The 19,608-nt window shown below is 37.5% G+C and overlaps 3 protein-coding genes and 1 long non-coding RNA gene across 5 annotated transcripts; 2 read left to right on the forward strand and 2 right to left on the reverse strand.

Moving 5' to 3' along the window:
• Positions 1 to 63: 63 nt before the first annotated feature.
• On the reverse strand, positions 64 to 5,611 carry LOC145547658 (uncharacterized). Of its 2 annotated transcripts, none has more exons than XM_081597454.1 (6): positions 5,300 to 5,611; positions 4,155 to 4,188; positions 3,874 to 3,903; positions 3,486 to 3,777; positions 1,701 to 1,846; positions 64 to 845 (listed from the first exon to the last, which is right to left on the reverse strand). In XM_081597454.1, exons 2-6 carry the CDS (start codon positions 4,186 to 4,188, stop codon positions 517 to 519), a joined length of 831 nt encoding a protein of 276 aa, XP_081453580.1. In that variant the 5' UTR covers positions 5,300 to 5,611; the 3' UTR covers positions 64 to 516. The 2 variants fall into 2 exon arrangements, with proteins under 2 accessions (XP_081453580.1, XP_081453581.1); XM_081597455.1 differs by having other exon boundaries at positions 4,340 to 5,611.
• A 42-nt stretch (positions 5,612 to 5,653) lies between these two features.
• Positions 5,654 to 11,132, reverse strand: LOC145547659 (uncharacterized). The gene is made up of 3 exons (XR_014083954.1): positions 10,996 to 11,132; positions 6,508 to 6,616; positions 5,654 to 6,416 (listed from the first exon to the last, which is right to left on the reverse strand). It is a non-coding gene; the product is annotated as an uncharacterized LOC145547659 (long non-coding RNA).
• Positions 8,361 to 11,698, forward strand: LOC108167015 (fucolectin-4-like). Its single transcript, XM_017309389.2, has 6 exons — positions 8,361 to 8,608; positions 8,729 to 8,774; positions 8,964 to 8,993; positions 9,084 to 9,366; positions 9,786 to 9,931; positions 10,098 to 11,698. Exons 2-6 carry the CDS (start codon positions 8,741 to 8,743, stop codon positions 10,118 to 10,120), a joined length of 516 nt encoding a protein of 171 aa, XP_017164878.2. The 5' UTR covers positions 8,361 to 8,608; positions 8,729 to 8,740; the 3' UTR covers positions 10,121 to 11,698.
• A 1,170-nt stretch (positions 11,699 to 12,868) lies between these two features.
• LOC103478290 (uncharacterized) lies at positions 12,869 to 19,594 on the forward strand. The gene is made up of 5 exons (XM_008432023.3): positions 12,869 to 14,829; positions 17,310 to 17,336; positions 17,495 to 17,792; positions 18,369 to 18,514; positions 18,649 to 19,594. Exons 1-5 carry the CDS (start codon positions 14,790 to 14,792, stop codon positions 18,993 to 18,995), a joined length of 858 nt encoding a protein of 285 aa, XP_008430245.2. The 5' UTR covers positions 12,869 to 14,789; the 3' UTR covers positions 18,996 to 19,594.
• The last annotated feature ends 14 nt before the right edge of the window (positions 19,595 to 19,608 follow it).

The raw sequence follows: 19,608 nt of genomic DNA on the forward strand, positions 1-19,608 counted from the left end.
CAAGGAAAAAAACCTAATAATAATAATAGTAAAATAACAATAATAAGCTATGAATAATGGTAACACATAGAAATTAATATAGAGCAAAGTGAGTCTGAAATTTTGATTGGCCTATTAAGTTATTAATTATTTCTACCTTTAAGCACCATGGGGTTGCAGTTGCTATTTTATATAATCCCCAAATCCTGTGATGCTATTTTGCATAATATATGATGCATAACAGAGAAATCGTGAAAATTTGTATTTTATTACAAAAAAAAACCATGCAAATATCTTTTGGTTCCTGTATAAACTAAAGTTTTCTAACAGTGTTTGCTCCCAACCAGAGCTTTGTTTTATAAAGTCAGGAAGGAAGAAGAATCTCAGTGTGGAACAGGAGACACTAGAGAGGAGAGAACATCTTCTCAAAGATCAGGAGACGAGGAGCTGTCCACATCACACAAACAGATCAGAGACAGAAGCTTTTCTTTCCTCATGAGAGAGAACTGACGGAGTAAATAAAATCTGTTTGCAGTGTTATTTCAGTGCGCAGATGAAACTGAACTTCTCATCACCAGACTTGTTGAACCAGCGATGCTGTTCTTCTGTCTCCAAGGCTCCACTGGTGTCACAATCTTTGACACCAGAACCAACATTACAATCATCCACCCAGAACCAGGACTCTAAACTGCAGTCGTAGCGAAGGCCGAACCACACGAAGGGACTGTTGGCTTTCTCGGCCTCCAGCTCAGCAAAGGTCTGCATCTGTTTATCCAAGATGGAGGCCAGACCTCTGTGGTTACCTCTGCAGTAGGACAGAGCTTCTTCCCAGGTCTTGTTTGTGTCGATCAGCTTAAAGGGAGATTCTGGTAAGGAAAGGGGTGGAGAGGAATTAATATATTTACAATTTTGTCCATATTAGAATAATAAATGGTGCACATTTAAACAATCTGGGACAGGATTCAGTTACATCACTGCATTTAGAGATGCTGCTGTTCCACTAACTTCCATTTTAGCTTGAGTCTTGTTAATTAAAAGAGAAAGTTTGGGTGAGATGGATGAAACTTTGACACAGCTGGTTGTTCCAACAGGACAAAGAAACACACATCAGAATGAAAGCAGCCGACCTTCAAGTCTAATGAAAGTCAGAATATCTGCCAGAAAACCAAGCAGCTTGATAAAATTCTCCTGTTTCTATCAGGAAGAGTAGTGCAATGTCAGCTATAATTATCACAGAAGCTTGTAAACAGAGACTAAATGTCTGTGATCAACATGAAACTCGCAGACGGGACATTTGTCAAAAGTTTAGTAAGAGTGTGTGTGTATATATTTCTGCTTTGTATGAAAAATGTTCATTGAAAATTGACAACGAGGCTTAAATTATATTAGTCTTTCACTCTAAAAGAAACAAAAGAAATCTGTTCCTGCCTATAAAGAGTGTGTTTAAATCTCTGTTAGAATATTATAATTATGAACATGGTTCAGTCAAATAATTGCATTTTACTGGATTACAAAATGCATCAGGATAAAAACATCTTTTCTCTGACAGAACATTTCACACACAGATAAAATATCTATATATATTGTATTTGTACACATGACAAAAACTGAGACCAAAACATTTTTGGTCCTTGTTTAAAAATTAATGGATACATTTAAAAGCGTCAAACCATTTTTAACCTGTAATGAATTTATTTGCCTGAGAATTAAATGAAACATACCGAGCTCTGCGCCAGTGATGTTCAGCTCACAAAGAACCAAGAATTTGTTTTCTGGTTTGATCACAGTGACGTAGCGTCCAAACACCGATGTTGGAAATTCAAAGACATTTCTCTGATCTACTTGGAAGCTTGTGATGTTGAAAACCCTGAACAAGAGAAAAAACAACAACCGATAGCTGAGCTGACACTGAATACAACTGAGTGTTATTGAAAATGGAGATGCAGAAGGTGGAGCCACCAAGGAAAACAGAGAGTTTGTTATGACTCCATGTTGGGAAGAAATCAAAGTAACTCAGAAAGAAACCTTTTGTAAAATGTCAGACCTTCTAGCTTTCTGAAACTGTCAGAATTTGTCAAAGCATTGACACTACTATGACATATACACTCACCGGCCACTTTATTAGCTACCCCTGTCCTACTGCTCATTAACGCAAATGTTGAAATGGAAAACCACATGGCAGAAACTCAATGCATTTAGGCCTGTAGACATGGCCAAGACGATCTGCTGCAGTTCAAACTGACCATCAGAACGGGCAAGAAAGGTGATTTAAGAGACTTTCATCGTGGCATGGTTGTTGGAGCCAGACAGGCTGGTCTGAGTATTTAAAAAACTGCTGATCTACTGGGATTTTCATGCACAACCATCTCTAGGGTTTACAGAGAATGGTCCAAAAAAGAGAAAATATACAGTGAGCAGCAGTTCTGTGGGTGCAATGTGTTGTTGATGCCAGAGGTCAGAGGAGAATGGATAGACTGGTTCCAGCTGATAAACGGCAACAGTAACTCAGATAACCACTCGTTACAACTGAGGTATGCAGAAGAGAATCTCTGAATGCACAACATGTTGAACCTTGAGGTGAATGGGCTACGGCAGCAGAAGACCACACTGAGTGCCACTCCTGTCAGCTAAGAACAGGAATCTAAGGTAATCCACACAGACTCACCAAAACTGGACAATAGAAGATTGGAAAAATGTTTCCTGGTCTGATGAGTCTCGATTTCTGTTGCGACATTCGGATGGTTGGGCCAGAAATTGACGTCAACAACATGAAAGCATGGATTTGCCCTGCCTTGTATCAACAGTTCAGGCTGGTGGTGGTGAAATGGTGTGAGGGATATTTTCCTGGCACACTTTGGGTCCACTAGTACCACTGAGCGTCGCGTCAACGCCACACCCTACCAGAGTATTGTTGCTGACCACGTCCATCCCTTTATGACCACAGTGTACACATCTTCTGATGGCTACTGCCAGCAGGATAATGCACCATGTCATAAAGGGCCAATCATGTCAGACTGGTTTCTTGAACACAACAATGAGTTGACTGAACTCAAATGGCCTCCACAGTCACCAGATCTCAATCCAATAGAGAACCTTTGGGATGTGGTGAAACAGGAGATTTGCATTTTGGATGTGCAGCCATGATGCACATCCAAAATGTGCATCATGTCAATATGGACCAGACTCTCTGAGGAATGTTTCCAGGACCTTGTTGAATCTATGCCACGAAAGATAAAAGCATTTCTGAAGGCAAAAATTGGGTCCAACCCCCTCACTACCAGTGGCTGGTGAGTGCATGTAAAAAAATTTGAGCAAAGCATTGAAATTTAAATTCAAATCCAGGTTTAAAAATAGCTTTGGATAAGAAATCCTTTCTGTAAAACATTTAACAAAGAAAGGAAGCAAAATGTGCATGAAATTTATAATTAAAACTATTATTTTTCAAAGGATGTCAAATAGTATCAAAATGTGACATAAATTTCATTAAGGAATCAGGATGTTCTTACAGTGTGTTCTCGGTGCCGTTGTTCTGCAGAGAGTTCCCAATGTAGATCTGAGCTCCTGACAAGTCAGTATGATTATCATCGCTTGGGTTAAATACAGACATACAGGAAATGTTGTAAACAGCCTTCAGGTCAATTCTCCACCAGGCGTTGTTCTGCTGCAGGGTGTGAGCACATGTGGAGCGATTCCCATTAAAGGCTCTGTCACCAGTGAACGGTATGCCACCATTAGTGAAGGCTGAAGACTGAGATGCTTTCTTGTCAGTCAGATTGATGTTCTGTGTGCTGCAGACATCTGGGAGTGAAAAGAGAAGAACTGATCTTTACTTTTACAATCCATTAATTACATAAGTTCAGTTTCTAGAGTTCAGCAATGTTGATTTAGCCTCACCTGCTGTCTGCTCAGTTTCACAAAGCCTTCCTGTGAAGTGCCAGAGACATATGTTGAATGTCTGATTTTTATTTATTGGCCAAGTTAATTTTGAAATAATCCCAACATTCTCACACTAGTTTTACTCTTAAAGTTGTCATTCAGTTACATGTTGTTGTGTTTTACTGTGAGCTCATTCACTGTAAAACTGGACTTTTTTGATCCCTTAGATTGCAACATTATAATAGTTTGAATCATCAGTACCAGACTAAACTGATGTTTTAGTAAATAAAATGACTTACCAATCAGTAAGATGAATAACAGTGTCCACATCATCTTAAGTAGAAAAATATTTTGTCAGTTTTGTGAAATCACTTACTAACAATTTTCTACAAATACATTCAAATTAGAAAGTACAGTTTTGTACCAATTAATTATTTTGAAAAATAGAATATTTTTCTTTTTAGCTCACATTCCCTCCACTCACCTTGGCAGGATGTTGCTCACTCTCAGCTGATGTACGTCTAATCCTTTGTCAGCCACACCCCAACGTTTATTTAATATTATGAGAAACCCTGATGCAAATGAGAAGTTGTTTCTACAGAAGTCAGTTTTCTGCATCTGATTTGCATCAGTGAAACAAGAAATATATAACAACACTCTTCGTCAGCAGCTCTGATAAAGAGCTCACTGTTTCTTAGGAACTTTATAGTTTTCACGTCACGTGAACTTTGAAAAGGACTGAGAGTGACTCATAAAACTTTTGTAAGAAGCCATTCAATAATAGGAATTTCTTCAATAGAAATATTGAAGAAAAATAAAACTCTCGTGTGCACCGTATGTAGCCAGCTTTTCCCCCCATTCACTTGGATTCCTCCAGTAGAATGTTTTTACTGGGTTAATGTACAGAATGAGAAGTTGTGAACAACAACATGTTTCTGCGCTGGTTTAGATTGCAGTCCTAGCTTTAGCAATGGCAGCAGTAGATGTGAACGAAGCCACTTTCAATCTGTGTACATAATTATATTATTAACTATTTATTGACTGATACTAGTGTAGTTAATAGAACAAAATGTCACCATCTGGCAGAAATATGCAAACCTGGAAATCTGTCCAATATGTTACAACCCCACCCTAAAATCTCTAAAGTAAATTCTGGCACTGGGCTTTAACATAAAACACAAAGTAATCCGTACAGTTGATGAGTAACTAAAATATAATTTATTTTACAATTCTGCCAAAACTACAGGAGGGAAAAAAACACAGGGGAGCTTTAAGCGTCAGGGTCTCCAAGGTCAAAATAATAAACAAAACACCCCCTTATAACTATAAAATAAAACAACCACTTTCTAAAGAAGAACTAAAAGAAAATACAAAACCTAAACTCCCTTACTAACCAAAAAACAGGAGAAAACAGTTCACAACAAAAATGGCAGCAAACCCCTACCAGCTTCCACCTCTGAACAAAAACACATCTTGGACAATTGTTCACACAGATGCTCACAGCAAGCTCAGCTCAGCTCAGCTCAGCTCACACACAGTCAGCTCTCAACAGGATCACAAGTCAAAGCCCAGGACCAACAGAAGGGGATCTGGCATCTCCAGCTTGCTGCTTCTTATAGGATGGCTGACGAGCCCCAATACTCTTCACCTGCAGCAATCAGGTAGAACTGAAACAGGAAACACAGAGCTCTCTCAGGAAGAGAGCCCCTAGAGGTCAGTGACCGTAAGACAATAAAAAAATTAAATTAAATAAAACATGTCCCAGAGGACATGTTTTATTTAATTTAATTTTTGGCTCTCTCTAGTGGTTCCAATACCACAGAGTTCACTGTAAAACTGGAACTTTCCAGCCACGCTGTGTCCAACGCTATAATACAGTAGATTGAACAATAAATAGCAGATTATGTAGATATTTAAGTGAACAAAATGAACCACTTACCAATTAATAAGACGAATAACAGACTCCACAGCATCCGAAGTAAAGAAATATTTTGACATTAGTTTCTTTTACTTATTCATAAATTATATCAAATAATTACATTCAAATTACACCTTTTTCACAAATTCATCATGAAAACAACTTTCTCTTCAGCTCTTATTCCCTCCACTCACCTTGACAGGTTGCTGCTCTCTCTCTGATCCTCTCCATCAGCCACAGCTCAACATTTACTTAATACTCTTCATAGATAAAAAGCTTCAGCAGAATAAAAACTACGGATGCACCCTGATCTATATTTGATGCTCTTTCTGCAGAAATCTATTTCATTCAATAAATGTGTATAACAATATTTTCCATGGAAAAAATTGCAGATATGCAAACATATTGCACTGTTAGTTGGAGTTCATAACAGTTTTAAATCATTTTATTTACCCTATTTATTTATTTTTGTTACCACTGAGGTGTTGGCATGTCAGAAATTAAATGTAGATCGAATATAAATTTCAGTCCAGTTTTTGGGCATTAATTTATCCATTTGTGTTTTTATTCTGATTCCCAGCCTTCAGATCTTCGCTGCATGTCCCCATCCTTTCTCTCTCTCTGCCCATTTCCTCTCTGCTTCCTGTCAAATAAAGGTCAGGATATGTACATGCAAATGTGTGCATTTATTTATTTTATTCCCTTTCACTTGTTTTAATTCATCTTGCACTCACCCTGCAGATCAGAATGATTGATGAAAGTGAGAATTCATTCATTTCAGAGGTGACGTCATGTTTCACCTCCTATCACACAAATCTTCTTCTGTTCCAGATTGTGAAGAATCTGCTCCCAGCAATGCAGATAAGATAAAAAGATAAACATCAGTAACTTGGAACTAGGATATACTATACTGTAGTATATTTTCAAAACCTCCATTATGAAGGAAGATAAATATATTCAAATTCCGGTGGAAACATGAAACTGGATCTTATCTACATGATCTTAGAGCAACATCCTGATAGAGGAGAGAAGCTACATCAACCCAAACTGACTCTTGTTTTACTTATTAGTAGTTTTTTGAGAATAGTTATTTTAATTCTCATCATTAGCGTTTTCTCTCACACAAAGAAAATGTCCTGCTACAGTACGAGACCTACCACACATTTTAAAACAGATGATAAATTATGATTTAATCATTTTAACGTGGGTGTGTTTGTGTTTGTTTGTGTGTGTGGTGTAGGAACGTAACAAAGTTCAGGTGACCACAACTCAGGTTGTTATCTGAACAGATCAAGGAAAAGTCAGCCTTAGTTTGGTTGGATACTGAAACTTCCGTGTCCAAATGCAAATTACCACCAACGGCAAACACACAGAAAGCACCAGATCAATCCCCAAAAATTCTCATCACTGCAGAAATACAAGAGCTCTATTAAGGGTAAAAAAAAGCCTTTTAATAATTCATTTATTTAGTCCAGGTCTTTGACAGAAAGGAGACACCTAAAACATGCTGTTCAGGCCGAGCTGACAACCAGGATTGACTGTTTTAAAGTATTTCATTGACACTTTCATATCGTAGATTTCCAACTGAACACATGCATTTTTCAATAAACTATTACTTAATAAATATAAGTCATTTTTGTTCATTTCTACCTTGTACTATATTTCTATCCAGTGACATTTTTGGTTTGCAGAATTCTGATTCCCAACAACATTAGGAGAGTCTATTATTAAAACTGCAACTTAGCAAACACGGGAAGTTGTAGTTTAGGTTTCAGGTTACTTCAATTTAACATTTAACCCTCTAAGGTGGAGCAGAAGAGGGTTTCCTTATCAAACCTGAACAATTTTAATATGTGTGTATGTGTTTGACACGATGTCTGCTGCAGGGAGGAGGGATGAGCGGCACTCAGCTAGAGCTCAGCTTCAAAATGGCGCTGTCTTTTTCTCCCAGCATAGCTGTGAAGTAACACAATAGAAAACTTTTTTTTTTTCACAGCATCAGACCTGTAAATAATCTGTAACTCAGCTGCACAGTGGTGATGTTGTTAGCAGAAAGAATTGCTGCTATAAAATCAATCCCAGCCCTGTCAGAACCCAAGTTCCTGAATCAGTCATGATGCATCTGGCTTGAGAGGCTTTGAATATCACAACCAGCGTCATTAAAATAAACCATGAGAAGCGCTTCATAGAAATCCTCCTGGACGATTCGACACAGTCGAAACTCTCCCTCTGAATGTCTTCGTTGCTCCAGATTTCTCTTCCATTTTTGCAGAGAACTGTACATAAAAGTTTCAACTGCATCAAAATCATCAAAAGTTTTAGAAATGTCTTGTTTTTACTGTGATTTTTACAGGAAAGTCAACCCTTAATTTTTTTTTTAAATGTCTGCAATTATGGTCCCAAGTTAAAATTTGTTTGGTGGTACATGTTGTAAAAATATGAGAACCTCTGTTGCAGATGGAAAGATATAGTCTACCAAAGAATCATTTATCAAAAAATAACCTCAGAAAAATAAATAAATAACTAACTCACGGAAAGCTCTCTGATTAAAGAGTCTCTTTGTCAACAAACCAGGACACATTTACATCTCTTCATGATAGGAAAACGAAGGTGAGTCATGAACAGCGGTACTGTCATTTGTTTCTTTTTCACCGATGGAAATCAGATGCAAACATTTGGTTTAAACGTACTTCTGAAGTAAAATATCTATATTTGGATCAGGTTGGACATGTAGACAACATTTTGTTCCAACTTAGAAACACTGACAAATAAAAGCCGAGGTGTGACTGAGAGAGAATCATAAATCAGCTGAGAGTGATCAACGTCGTCCCAACGGTGAGTGAGTTTAACATGACTGGATGAGACAGCTGTTGGTTTCATAATGGAAAAGTTATTTGTGCAAAGAACTTTTTTTTCCTCATATCTTATTCAGTCATTTATGAAAAACAATTTCAGAAACCCTCAAAGATGATGTGGAGACTGTTACCCATCTTACTGATTGGTGAGTTGCTCATTTCATCCATAACATTTCTATATTTTTGGAGATTAAGTGTGTAAAAAATACATTTTTACAACAGGACAGAGAAAAACATGTAAACATATAAATGACGTAGCTAAATGTCAGAATTTTGTCGTTATTAACTAAAAGTAGTAAATAATTAAAAAATTAGACTTTTACCACACTTCACAGGAAGGCTGCATGTAACTCAGCAGACAACAGGTGAGACCAAATAAATCACCTTAAGATTTTTTTTTTATAATGTCATGAAATTTGGAAAGAACGTGTCTAATCGTCTCTTTTTATTTACAGATTACTGCAACGAACCGCTGATACATCTGCCTGACAAGAACGCATCTCAGTCTTCGAACTTCTCTAATGAATACAGCCGACTAACCAACGCTGAGAGAGCCTCTGATGGGAATCGCTCCACATGTTCTCTCACCCTGATTAATTCGAGCTCCTGGTGGAGAATTGACCTGCAGGGGGTTCACAACGTTTCCTGTGTCTCTATATACAACAAGAACTGCTCAAGTCTAAACGTAACGCCTGCCGAGATCTACGTAGGAAACTCTCCAAATGACAACGGCACACTGTGAGATCCTCCTGTTTCCTCGATGTGTTACATTTTACATGTTCAGGCTTTAACATGATATAACATGCAGGTTCAGTTCAAAACTATTGTATTTTTCGTCATTTCAGAAAGTGAAACTAATAAAAAAATATCGATTTATTACACCAGTGAAATCTGAAGAGGTTATGTCTTGTAATTTATGTTCATGGCTTGTAGATAGTAAAAATACGTCTCATAAAATTTTAATGTCAAAAAATGTACAGCATATTTATAGACAGTTGAGTGAAAGAAAAAATCAGTTGGGAAAAGGTGTTTTTTTTTTTCTTCCCCAACACTTGAAAAAAGGTTTTGTAGGTTTTTCTGCATCACTGTTCGGGTGTTTCATTGTTTCTCAAATTGTTTTGATGTTGGTCAGCTGATATATTTTGTCTTTTACTCAGAGCCTACAGCATCACAGAGTTCAACACAGGCCAGGTAAACGTCTTCAGGTTCCCCAAATCTGTGTTTGGGCGCTACGTGACGGTGATCAGACCAGGACAAAAAGCCACGGTTCTTTGTGACGTGAACATCACTGGCACAGCTTTGGGTACGTTAACGCTGAAATGTGGTGTCACACATTACTTGATAGTAACACTGCTAGTTAATGATTTTATTTGTATGCATTTCCCATCACTTCTCCAAGTGGATTATATATTTCGTGTTGACTGGATTTACACAAGAAAACATGTTTTTTTTGTGTGTTTTTTTTCAAGAACCTCCATTCTGTTTTGACTGATTGTTGTGAAGAATCCCTGAAAATCTCTGGAGGAAATCAGAAATCGGTTCTGAATCCTGGATGGACAGATGCAGACAGAACGACCCTCTGTTTGAAAAGTTCATTTTTGTTTCTGTCATTTTTTGGGTGGTTGGTTTGATTTTCCTTCTTTGCGCAAAACTTATGTCACGGCCGTTCTAGCCATGGATACATGAGGAGGCAGGCGAAAATGTTAAGGGGGCGTCATTATGTATATACATATTAGAGGTTGATAGACTTCATATATTTTATGGTGGACTATAAAATGATAAAAGTCGAGTAGAAGTTGACTCCTCACAGTGACGTCATAGAAACGTAAGCGAACTTCACATCAACTTACAGGCTGAATTATATTTACAGCAAATATCGACAAAAAAGCCCTTTAAATATATTATTCCGGTAGCCTTTGCAGAAGTTTGCAGTTTCCCTTTGATGAATTATTAACATTTTTACACAATTCCAATTCAGGAACTCACCTAGTTCATCTTCTTTCATTTTTTTTGTAAAAAATTTGTTTGGACACAATGTTTGATTTACACGCATAACAACCGAGTAACAACAAATCCAATAGCTGACAGAGCAGCACTGCGTTAAGTATCAGGATTCAGCGCCAAAAACGCAAACATTTCCCACAAAAAGAACAGAATATTCAATTCGTAACAGTAAACACAGCGGGGTTCATTAGCTACCTTAAAAACCTGCTCGACTGATGCTCTGCCACATAGTTGGTGTGAGAGTCGCCTTTCAAACTGAACCAAAACACACCGAACATGCTAAGGTTGTTGAAGTCAAGGGAACATAAACTGACCTACTTCCAACTCCGTCGATATTTTTTTTAATTAAAACCTTTCACTGACCTGTGAAACTTTGGGGTTTGTTTTGTAGCTGTAGTCTTAGCAAAACACTGTGCTCCTTTCGTGCACATTTAAGATTTAGACAACTTGACAGATAAAGTCGCCATCGTTAGCAAGCAGGTTGGCTAGCAGGGAGCGGGATCTCGCTCGCGTTAGGCTCGTTTGAAAACTGAATGCTGATTGGCTGTTTATTTCAGCTGCAGCCTGACCGCAGACAGACAGGAGAAGACCGCAGCCTGCTGAGCACGGTGCGCAGCAGAACCTCGGATAAAGGAGATGTTCCGTTATTTGTGGCAAGTTTCATTTGAGGGTGCTCTGCCCCCTTTATGTCATGGTAATAATTATTTGTATTTGTATCAAAGAGTTCTGAGTCTGTATAGTGTCATGCTCACTGATATCATTATGAAGTATTTATAATGTTTAATGCTTTAAAGCTTGTTGTAAATGACCGCTAAAGATCCTTTCTTATTAGGCTGTTTTATTGTTTTATCAGAATAAATGGAGAAGTACAGCAAATGTAAAAAAAATTTCATTAAAGTATTAAACATCACAAAATATTTTACACTGAAATAAATGTTCAATTTTTGAAATTCTGTACAACGTCACTGATTTAGAGAACAGATTTATCAGCTTTGAGTGCTTTTCTTAATGGTAATTTTATATGGAGATATGCCCTGTTTGGTGATGAAATAAAACATAAAAGCTATCTTCTCATTAATGTTGATTAAAGACACATTTTTGGATCTTTTTATATTTTCTAATTGATCCTAGCATCAATGGTTGCACATTTCCTTTATCACGGTTATGAATGTTATGTTTTTTTTAAGCTGATAGTCAGATGTCAGTTTTTGGATCTATGGCTGGAAATAGTAAAAAGGTTTGACGTTTTCTATTTTGAGGTCAGATGTTTTTTATGTTGTTTTTTTCCCCCTGGCCATCAAAAATCCAAAAATATTTAACATTATTTCAGTTTGAACTCAGATTTCCACAACAGATTTGCTGAACCTACTGATGGATAGCTAGCTAGCTAGCTGTGTTCACTCGGCTTCGGTCTTGTGAGAAAATCTGTTCCCCCTGTGTCCGGGAGCGCGCATTGCAGCCAGAGAGGTGGATCCGGCGGATCTGACCATTTTTACGGCGCTTCTGATCGATTTTTCGGCTAAAAACTACTCATATAATCATGTCAATGTTGTAACTTTCACTTTAATCGGCAGCTATCAAAAATAAAAATACATACATAAATAAACGAGGTCTTGTGTGGAGGTCTTATTACGCTGTTTTGTGTTATTTTAAACGCGAAGTGAATCGATCTTTCAGCTTTTGTCTCGTAAGCCTGACAAAAGTCAGTCAACAAACACAGGTTTCCAACACGTTGTGTGCATTTATAATTTTTCATTTCTGATAAAAGAGGAGGAGGGAAGCTGGCCGATAGCAGGGCACAAAAATAAAGACTTCCTGAAAAGATCAGAGTGTAAACTTTTTGGTAAATCCCGTTCTAATGTAAAATATGACATTACTGGATTAAGGAAATGTCTAGTATGCTATCACACATAATATTTTTTGAGAATTTGGAAACAAGTGCCTTTTATTTTCCAAAGTTATTGGAGGAGGAGAGAATGGATATTTCAGCTGCCTGAAATAATGTGTTCGCCCTCTATAAAATGGAAACAAATTAATTTACCTGCAAGTCTTTTACTGTTTTCATTCCTCTTATTATCAACAATAATTCCTGTGATTTTCATAACATTTGCTCTTTTTTTGACAAAGCTAGGATGGGGGAAGAAAATATTTTAACCGCCTGATAAAATCTGTCCCCCCTCCCCTTTTTACTGTGTTCATTCATCTTATGATTGTAGCAGGGAGAAGCCTGCCCCAATATTCAAAACACCTGGTCCCTAATCACCTCATAAGGGGTGGAGAGTATAAAGGCAGACTCTCTCACCTGGTTGCTTATGCTGGCATTTGGTCACACGTCATTGGGAAGGTCACTTGGGTAGTGTGAAGGTTTTAAAGCTCTAACATCAGTAAGTAATGTTTCTCCTTTGGCATAAGACCTACAAATTCAGTATTTGACTTGAATTGTTTACATCTAGAAAACCACTGGAAGCTCCTGCTTGGTACTGGGGTGTGGCTGTAATTCACCCTCCCCAGTGCAGTTTGCACATAAAACGGGTATGTATTGTTTTATTGCACCCATACAGCTCCATAACACCAAAAATAACAATTATTTATATATAGCGCATATTGGAAAGCTGATCCTCCCACTGTGGGCTGGAAAGGATCCTCTGGTTTTGGGTGAAGTCACATCAGCTCTGATGGGTGACGATGGTTTCCTCTGCCTTCCATCGTATGTAAATCACCTACTAACCTTTTGATTTAATTCCAGCTCTGACACTGCTGCAGCTCACTGGAGACCCTGTTTTGTCTGTGTTTTCTTTCATTTTTTTTTTCTTTTTAGTTTATCTTGTTTCATTGGTTGACTTCGTTTCATTTTCCCAACTGCTTTGTTTAATCTGTTTTGTTTCTTTAGTTTTGGGTTTTCTTTGGTTTGAATTTGTTACTTTGGAACATTCTATTTTGTGTATAGCCTCCAGCCTCACTGCAGGTAGCAGCCATGGATTGTTTTAAACTATTCTATTAAAACATTGATGATTTTAATTGGTTATGTTGGCGGTAACCTCATTTTAGTCTTTGGCCAAGTTTAAATTGTAATTGTGTTCTTTTTGTATTTGCTTGTTTAACCCCACCCTCTTGTCTCCAGGCTGAGAGCTGACGGTAGTGGGAGGGGCCTCCTGGGAGACTGGAACTGTGTGTTGAGCGAGTGGCCGGTGTTGGGGTTTCTTCATGATTGAATGCCTGTTCACAAGTGTTTGGGGTGATTTATTTTAGGAACCAGTTCCCATTTGGACCGCCCTCCCCCTGCTGGTAGGCCTCAGTACTGTACAATCCCTTCCTGTTGTGATTGTTTATTTATTTTTTTTAAGCGTAAAACGATAAATGTGATCCCTATTTTTGGAAAAGTCTTGTTCTCTCTGGTCACGAACCTCGAGCCTACGAGAAGCACATTTCCTTGGGTGCAATTCCCAAGGTGGTGTTAACTTCTGGTTACCCTGCTGTGAGGAGGAGCAGAGTACCAGACTCCTACCTTAGTGTTGCCACATGATCAACAAGAAATCCTGTGATTTTCATCACATTTGCTCTTTTTTTGAGCAAATTTCCACATAATGTAACCGGTAGTGCTTATGATTAAAAAAAAATAAAAACTGTGATCGGCCCTTATGGGTGATCGGAATTGGCAGGAAAAAACCTGAACGGCACATCTCAAATATATGTGAATGTATTGTATGTTTATTGATTCTTTAATAATCTAAATATATATATATAACTAAGATCATTTGTTTCATACTTTATTTCTTACACACTACATTTTAGCATGGTTATCAAGTCTGACCTCATCCCAGATAAACACTCGCTGTGCCAGCGTCATTTAGGATCTGATTCCCCAAATTAATGCAAATGAGATTCAAAGAGCAGTAAGCAATGGGGTATTCAAACCATCTATTATGAAGGCAACAATGCATATTCAAATCCAGGTGCCACCATGAAACTGGATTTTGTCTACATGAGCTGTCAGAGGGAAGCAACCTAACAAGAGGAGTGAAGCTACATGAACTCAAACTGACTCTTGATTTACCTGTTTGTAGAGGAGAAGGCATCAGTGAACAGCCTCTGTCCGGGACACAGTTTACTTGTCCGTGGCTAAGAACTAATTTTAGAGAACATAGTGTCCTCCAAAAATGTCATGGATTCTGTTCTTCACCTCCATCTTTCTGATGGGTAAGCTTCTCATTTACTTCTATTTTTTTCCCTCAATATTAATTATATTAAAGAAGAGTGCTGTTATACCACAGAACTCATGTTTTGTATACTGAACGGAGTAAGTCAAAGAGACATCATGCTAGTGATACCCCACATGCAACTGGCAGCATTTATAATTATAAAGTTTATCTTTTGATAGGGACAGACACACATCAACATAGACAAACTGAATAAAACAGCAGTCCTATGTTTGCATCATGGTGCAATACCAACAGCTAATTCGCAGCACTTGTCCCTAAGTGGGCTTTTAAAAAATAACTCTAAAAATTGAAGTGATAATCATTTAAAATAGCACAACATAATGTATACAAACAGAAAAATGCAAAACCGATTTATGTTTTCGCATCCACCTGAATAATGTGTCGTTGCGCCCCTACCCATGGCACTTCAACAATATTATTTTACCTTTTATCTGGAAATAGTGTCTGTTTATTCTTGCTATACAGTCCTCTGTATTAATTATTACTCTAAAGGTCTTGCCATACCAGTTTATTCCTCCGTATTTACTTTAGTTTCTTAGTTTATTCTTGCATTTTGTTCTTCATTCATTTCCATTTAGTTTCATTTGATTAGTATTATCCTCTCTTGGTTTATTGCTATGTCCACTTTAGTTTCTTTCCTGTTGCTAGATTTATTTTATCGATTATTGATGCTCACCATCAGTAATCTTCACTCATCACCTGCTGCGCCGCCTAATCATCATGTGTTTCACATCATGTGTTTATTTTTCACTGTTCAGCGTCGGATTCTCTGTTTTTATGCCATAATTCACATCTAGTTCGTTGCTCCGTTTTGCCCGCTTCTCATGTTTCAGAGTTTTGCGCAATGTGCGCGGCGTTGTTTGTTTCTTTTTTTTTTTAGCCCCTAAGGTGCAGGGCGGTCGGGAAACATCGATGGGGAAAAGGCAGACTGACATAAACATTTTAAAACAACGGAAACAATTTCTGCATTCTGATTATTTAAATTTAAAAGTGCTGTGGTACGTTGTTCAATCATGTCGGACCACTTACAGCTCCGGTGTTAACGCTATAAAATGAACGCTCTCTATCGTGGTATCACCCATGGAGGGATTTCTTTATTTAAATGGGTTCATTTTTCAGAGGGATACAAAGTGAGGGCATCGTGATTTTAGTAATTATATGTTTATAAGAGCGATTTTCTGTTGTCCTTCCATGAAAGGGGGCAGCTTTCAAACGGAAATAAAACACTTTTTAATATAAATTGCTGCTTTGACATGATCACAGAACTGCCAAAACATATGTAGCCTACATAAATACCAGACAAAGTGAATCACAGCAGCGTCATCAGCCGGTGTAACGCTGAACTGATGCGGAGCTGAGCTGCGCCATGAAGCTACAAACACTGAATAGAAGAAGAGCTTCCATCGATACAGTTGCAGCCAAGCATGTTTTAATGTTACACAATACAGTTTTACCAAGTTGCTCAAAGTCTAAACTGGCATTGTTGTGCATTTAAGGTGTAAAGTTTACCTTCAACCAAACGCCCCCCAAAGGCATCCCAGCGCCCCCCTTTTGTAAAAATGTCCGCCAGCGCCCCCTGCAGTCCTCTGAACGCCCCCTGGGGGGCGGTACCGCCCACGTTGAGAACCGCTATTCTACACAGTTCTACCACCTTGCAAATTTGCGGGAATCCAGTCCAAGACTTGAGCAGGGACATAAAGTCTGCTGTAATAATAATATTTATTTTGCAGTTTCATGTCAGCTAGTACAGTGATAAGTAGTATTTGTTGTGTGACAGTTCATGCAACATGCGTCTGTCCTGCGTAGTAGGTGGGTGAACACTAGCAGTAAATCATACGTCTCAGTTGATCAGCACAGTAATATTCACAGAGACAGGGAGCATTGTTCCACCTTTATAAGTCTGAACTATTTTTTCAAAATTAGAGGCATCTAACCATCATGATGGAGCCTCTGTCAAATATCCCAACCCCCCTCTGATTGGCTGTGGTCCAGCTGTTATGTGCCTACTTGTGCATTCCAGTTGTAGTTGTAACTATGCAATTCTCACTTTAGTCTGAAGAATCATATGGAGATAAATATTTAATTCCAAACTAGATATTTAGCTGCCTGCCTTTTCATTCTGACTTTTGGGCTTATCCATTATCTCAGACTTCCAGTTTGTCAGCTCCCAACTTTTCAAGTCGCTGTCTAATCCTCTGTCTGAATTGCCTCATAATAAGGGGTGATTTAACTGAAAGTCCTTTTTGCCTGAGGTCTTGGTGTTACAAGTACTAAAACAGTTAGTTTTTATTGTCAATGACCTCTTATTTTAATACACAGCAAAAATAATGCTACACATCATACAATGGGTTTATTTTCAGGTTTGAAAGATGAGGTTTTTAGTCAATTAATGATTTTATTAAAGAAGAAGCTCTAACTGTTTCTCTATAAAATTAACTTTTTAAAATGTATTTACAGGAAGGCTGTGTGCAAATCAAGAACCAGGTAGGTTCCATATATTTTTGGTCTGATCCACTTATTGTGTTTAATCTTTCATGTCATAACTTTACTGTGGATAAGTGTCATTTGAAGTCAAATAAGTCTTAAAATGATTGTCATGTGAAGACCAACACTTTGAAGTTAAATGCTTTGTAATTTGACAGAGTCCTTTTTCTGCAACACACCAAACATAGAGCTGACGGACAAAAGAGCATACCAGTCTACAACCTATAGTGAAGAAACACCGCTCACTGCTGACAGAGCCGTTGATGGAAATCCCTCGACTTGTTCTCACACCAACCAGCAGACGAACTCCTGGTGGTCTGTAGACCTGCAGGGTGTTTACAACATTTCCTGTATCAATATCAGAAATTTTATTCAGAATAATAAGGCGACTGACATATCAGGTGCCAAGATCTACATCGGGAACTCTCGTCAGAACAATGGCACCAACAACAAGCTGTAAGAATCTCCCCTCATGGAGAGAAAAAAAACAAAAATATATATATATATATATGCAATTTTAATCAGCCTAATGATAACTGACAGATCAGGTGTGAAGATCCTTCCTTTTGTAAGGGTCATGTTATCTTAAACTGATTTATTTAACATTTTTAGAATTTTGCATGTGTTTCATCCAATGAAATAATTATTTTACAAACCTTCAAAATGCAAATTCAGTCACTGAAGGATTTAGCTCTTTTTCCCCTTGAGCTACAATATATGTCACAGAATTGTCTATTCCAGGCCTTAAAGGCTCAAAGAATTTGTGGCTATTTTTTTCACATTAAACATTATTAATATACTGATGTCTGAACAAATGTGCAGATGAATGAAAGCAAAATCTTGAACATGACTTTTAAAGGCTTTTCTTCCCTGGATGACATTTATACAATGATGGCAAACTGAAAACACTGCGATAAATGTGAAGTTACTGCAAATTCCCTGTTTTTATTTCAGTGTTATTTATGTCATTCATGTTGAAGAGGTTACTTTGTCATGTCAGTGTTATGTTTAATTTTTATCTCTCTCATCCAGGGTTCAAAACATCACAGCCTTCAAAACAGACCAGACCAATGTCTATAAGTTTCCTTCATCAGTGTCGGGGCGATACGTCACTGTGATCATATCAGAAAACAAACAAATGGTTCTCTGTGACGTGAACATCACTGGAACAAAAATGAGTATGTGATGAACTCCCACCATAAAAAGACACATAAAATAATTTGTAATGATTTTTCAAAGAAACTTAAGTTTTTAATTGTTGCAGATATTATTGCAAATATATTTTAAACTAAGTTTGTTTTTCTTTTCTAAGCTTCACCTCTTCTACTGATTGACCAAAACAAGACCTGGGAAGAAGCTCTGTACTACTGCAGAGATAAACACAGAGATCTGGCCTCCATCTTGGATGAACAGATGCAGGCCTTTGCTGAGCTGGAGGCTGAGAAAGCCAACAGTCCCTTCATATGGATCGGCCTTCGCTACACCTGCACTCTGGACTTCTGGTTCTGGGTTGATGATAATGTTGTAGAGTTTAAACTCTGGGATAGGGATGGATATAAAGAAGACTGTGACATGAGTGGAGCCATGGAGACAGAAGGAGACCATCACTGGTTCAGCAAGTCTGACTATGAAGAGTTTAATTTTATTTGTCAGTTGTAGAGAAATTTAGGACGTCTACTTTATTTCAATTTTAATATTTCTTTGTAGTCATAAAACGGAACTTTTTCTGTGTTTTAAAAAAATCTAAAATAATCATTTTCTCTGTATTTTTGCAATAACTACTTTGAGGGGTTATGTACTTTCCTGTAGTTTTAGACTTGGACTCTTTTATCCAAAGCAGATGCTCTGAAGTAATGGCTTTTTCATCTTTTACATTCTATAGCACTTTCTTTTAATCACAAGAGTTAAATTCTGTTCTAAGCAAAAATCTGGATTACTTTATAGTTTTGTTTTATCTCCAATGTGCTTGGAAATTCAGGTATTGTATTTGATTGTTTTCAGAGGAATTTAATTTGGAATGTGTGTGTGTTTTTTTTAAGTATCGTATAAGTCGGTGATTTCTATGTCTAGCATGAAGTTGCTTGCTTTCAGTAATATTTGAATAAGTAAAAACATCAAAATAAAAGATGAAAATAAGAAAAAAGTAATAAATCAATAAAACAACAGAAATGTTGCTTAATTGTCATAATGTTTAATAATAATAATAATAATAATAATCAGATGAAGAAACAGCAACACAACAAAGGCTTAAAAATTTAATAAAAATAAATAA

Source organism: Poecilia reticulata, chromosome 16 (assembly GCF_904066995.2).
Source record: "Poecilia reticulata chromosome 16, P_reticulata-male-v2, whole genome shotgun sequence".
NCBI classification, from domain to species: domain Eukaryota; kingdom Metazoa; phylum Chordata; class Actinopteri; order Cyprinodontiformes; family Poeciliidae; genus Poecilia; species Poecilia reticulata.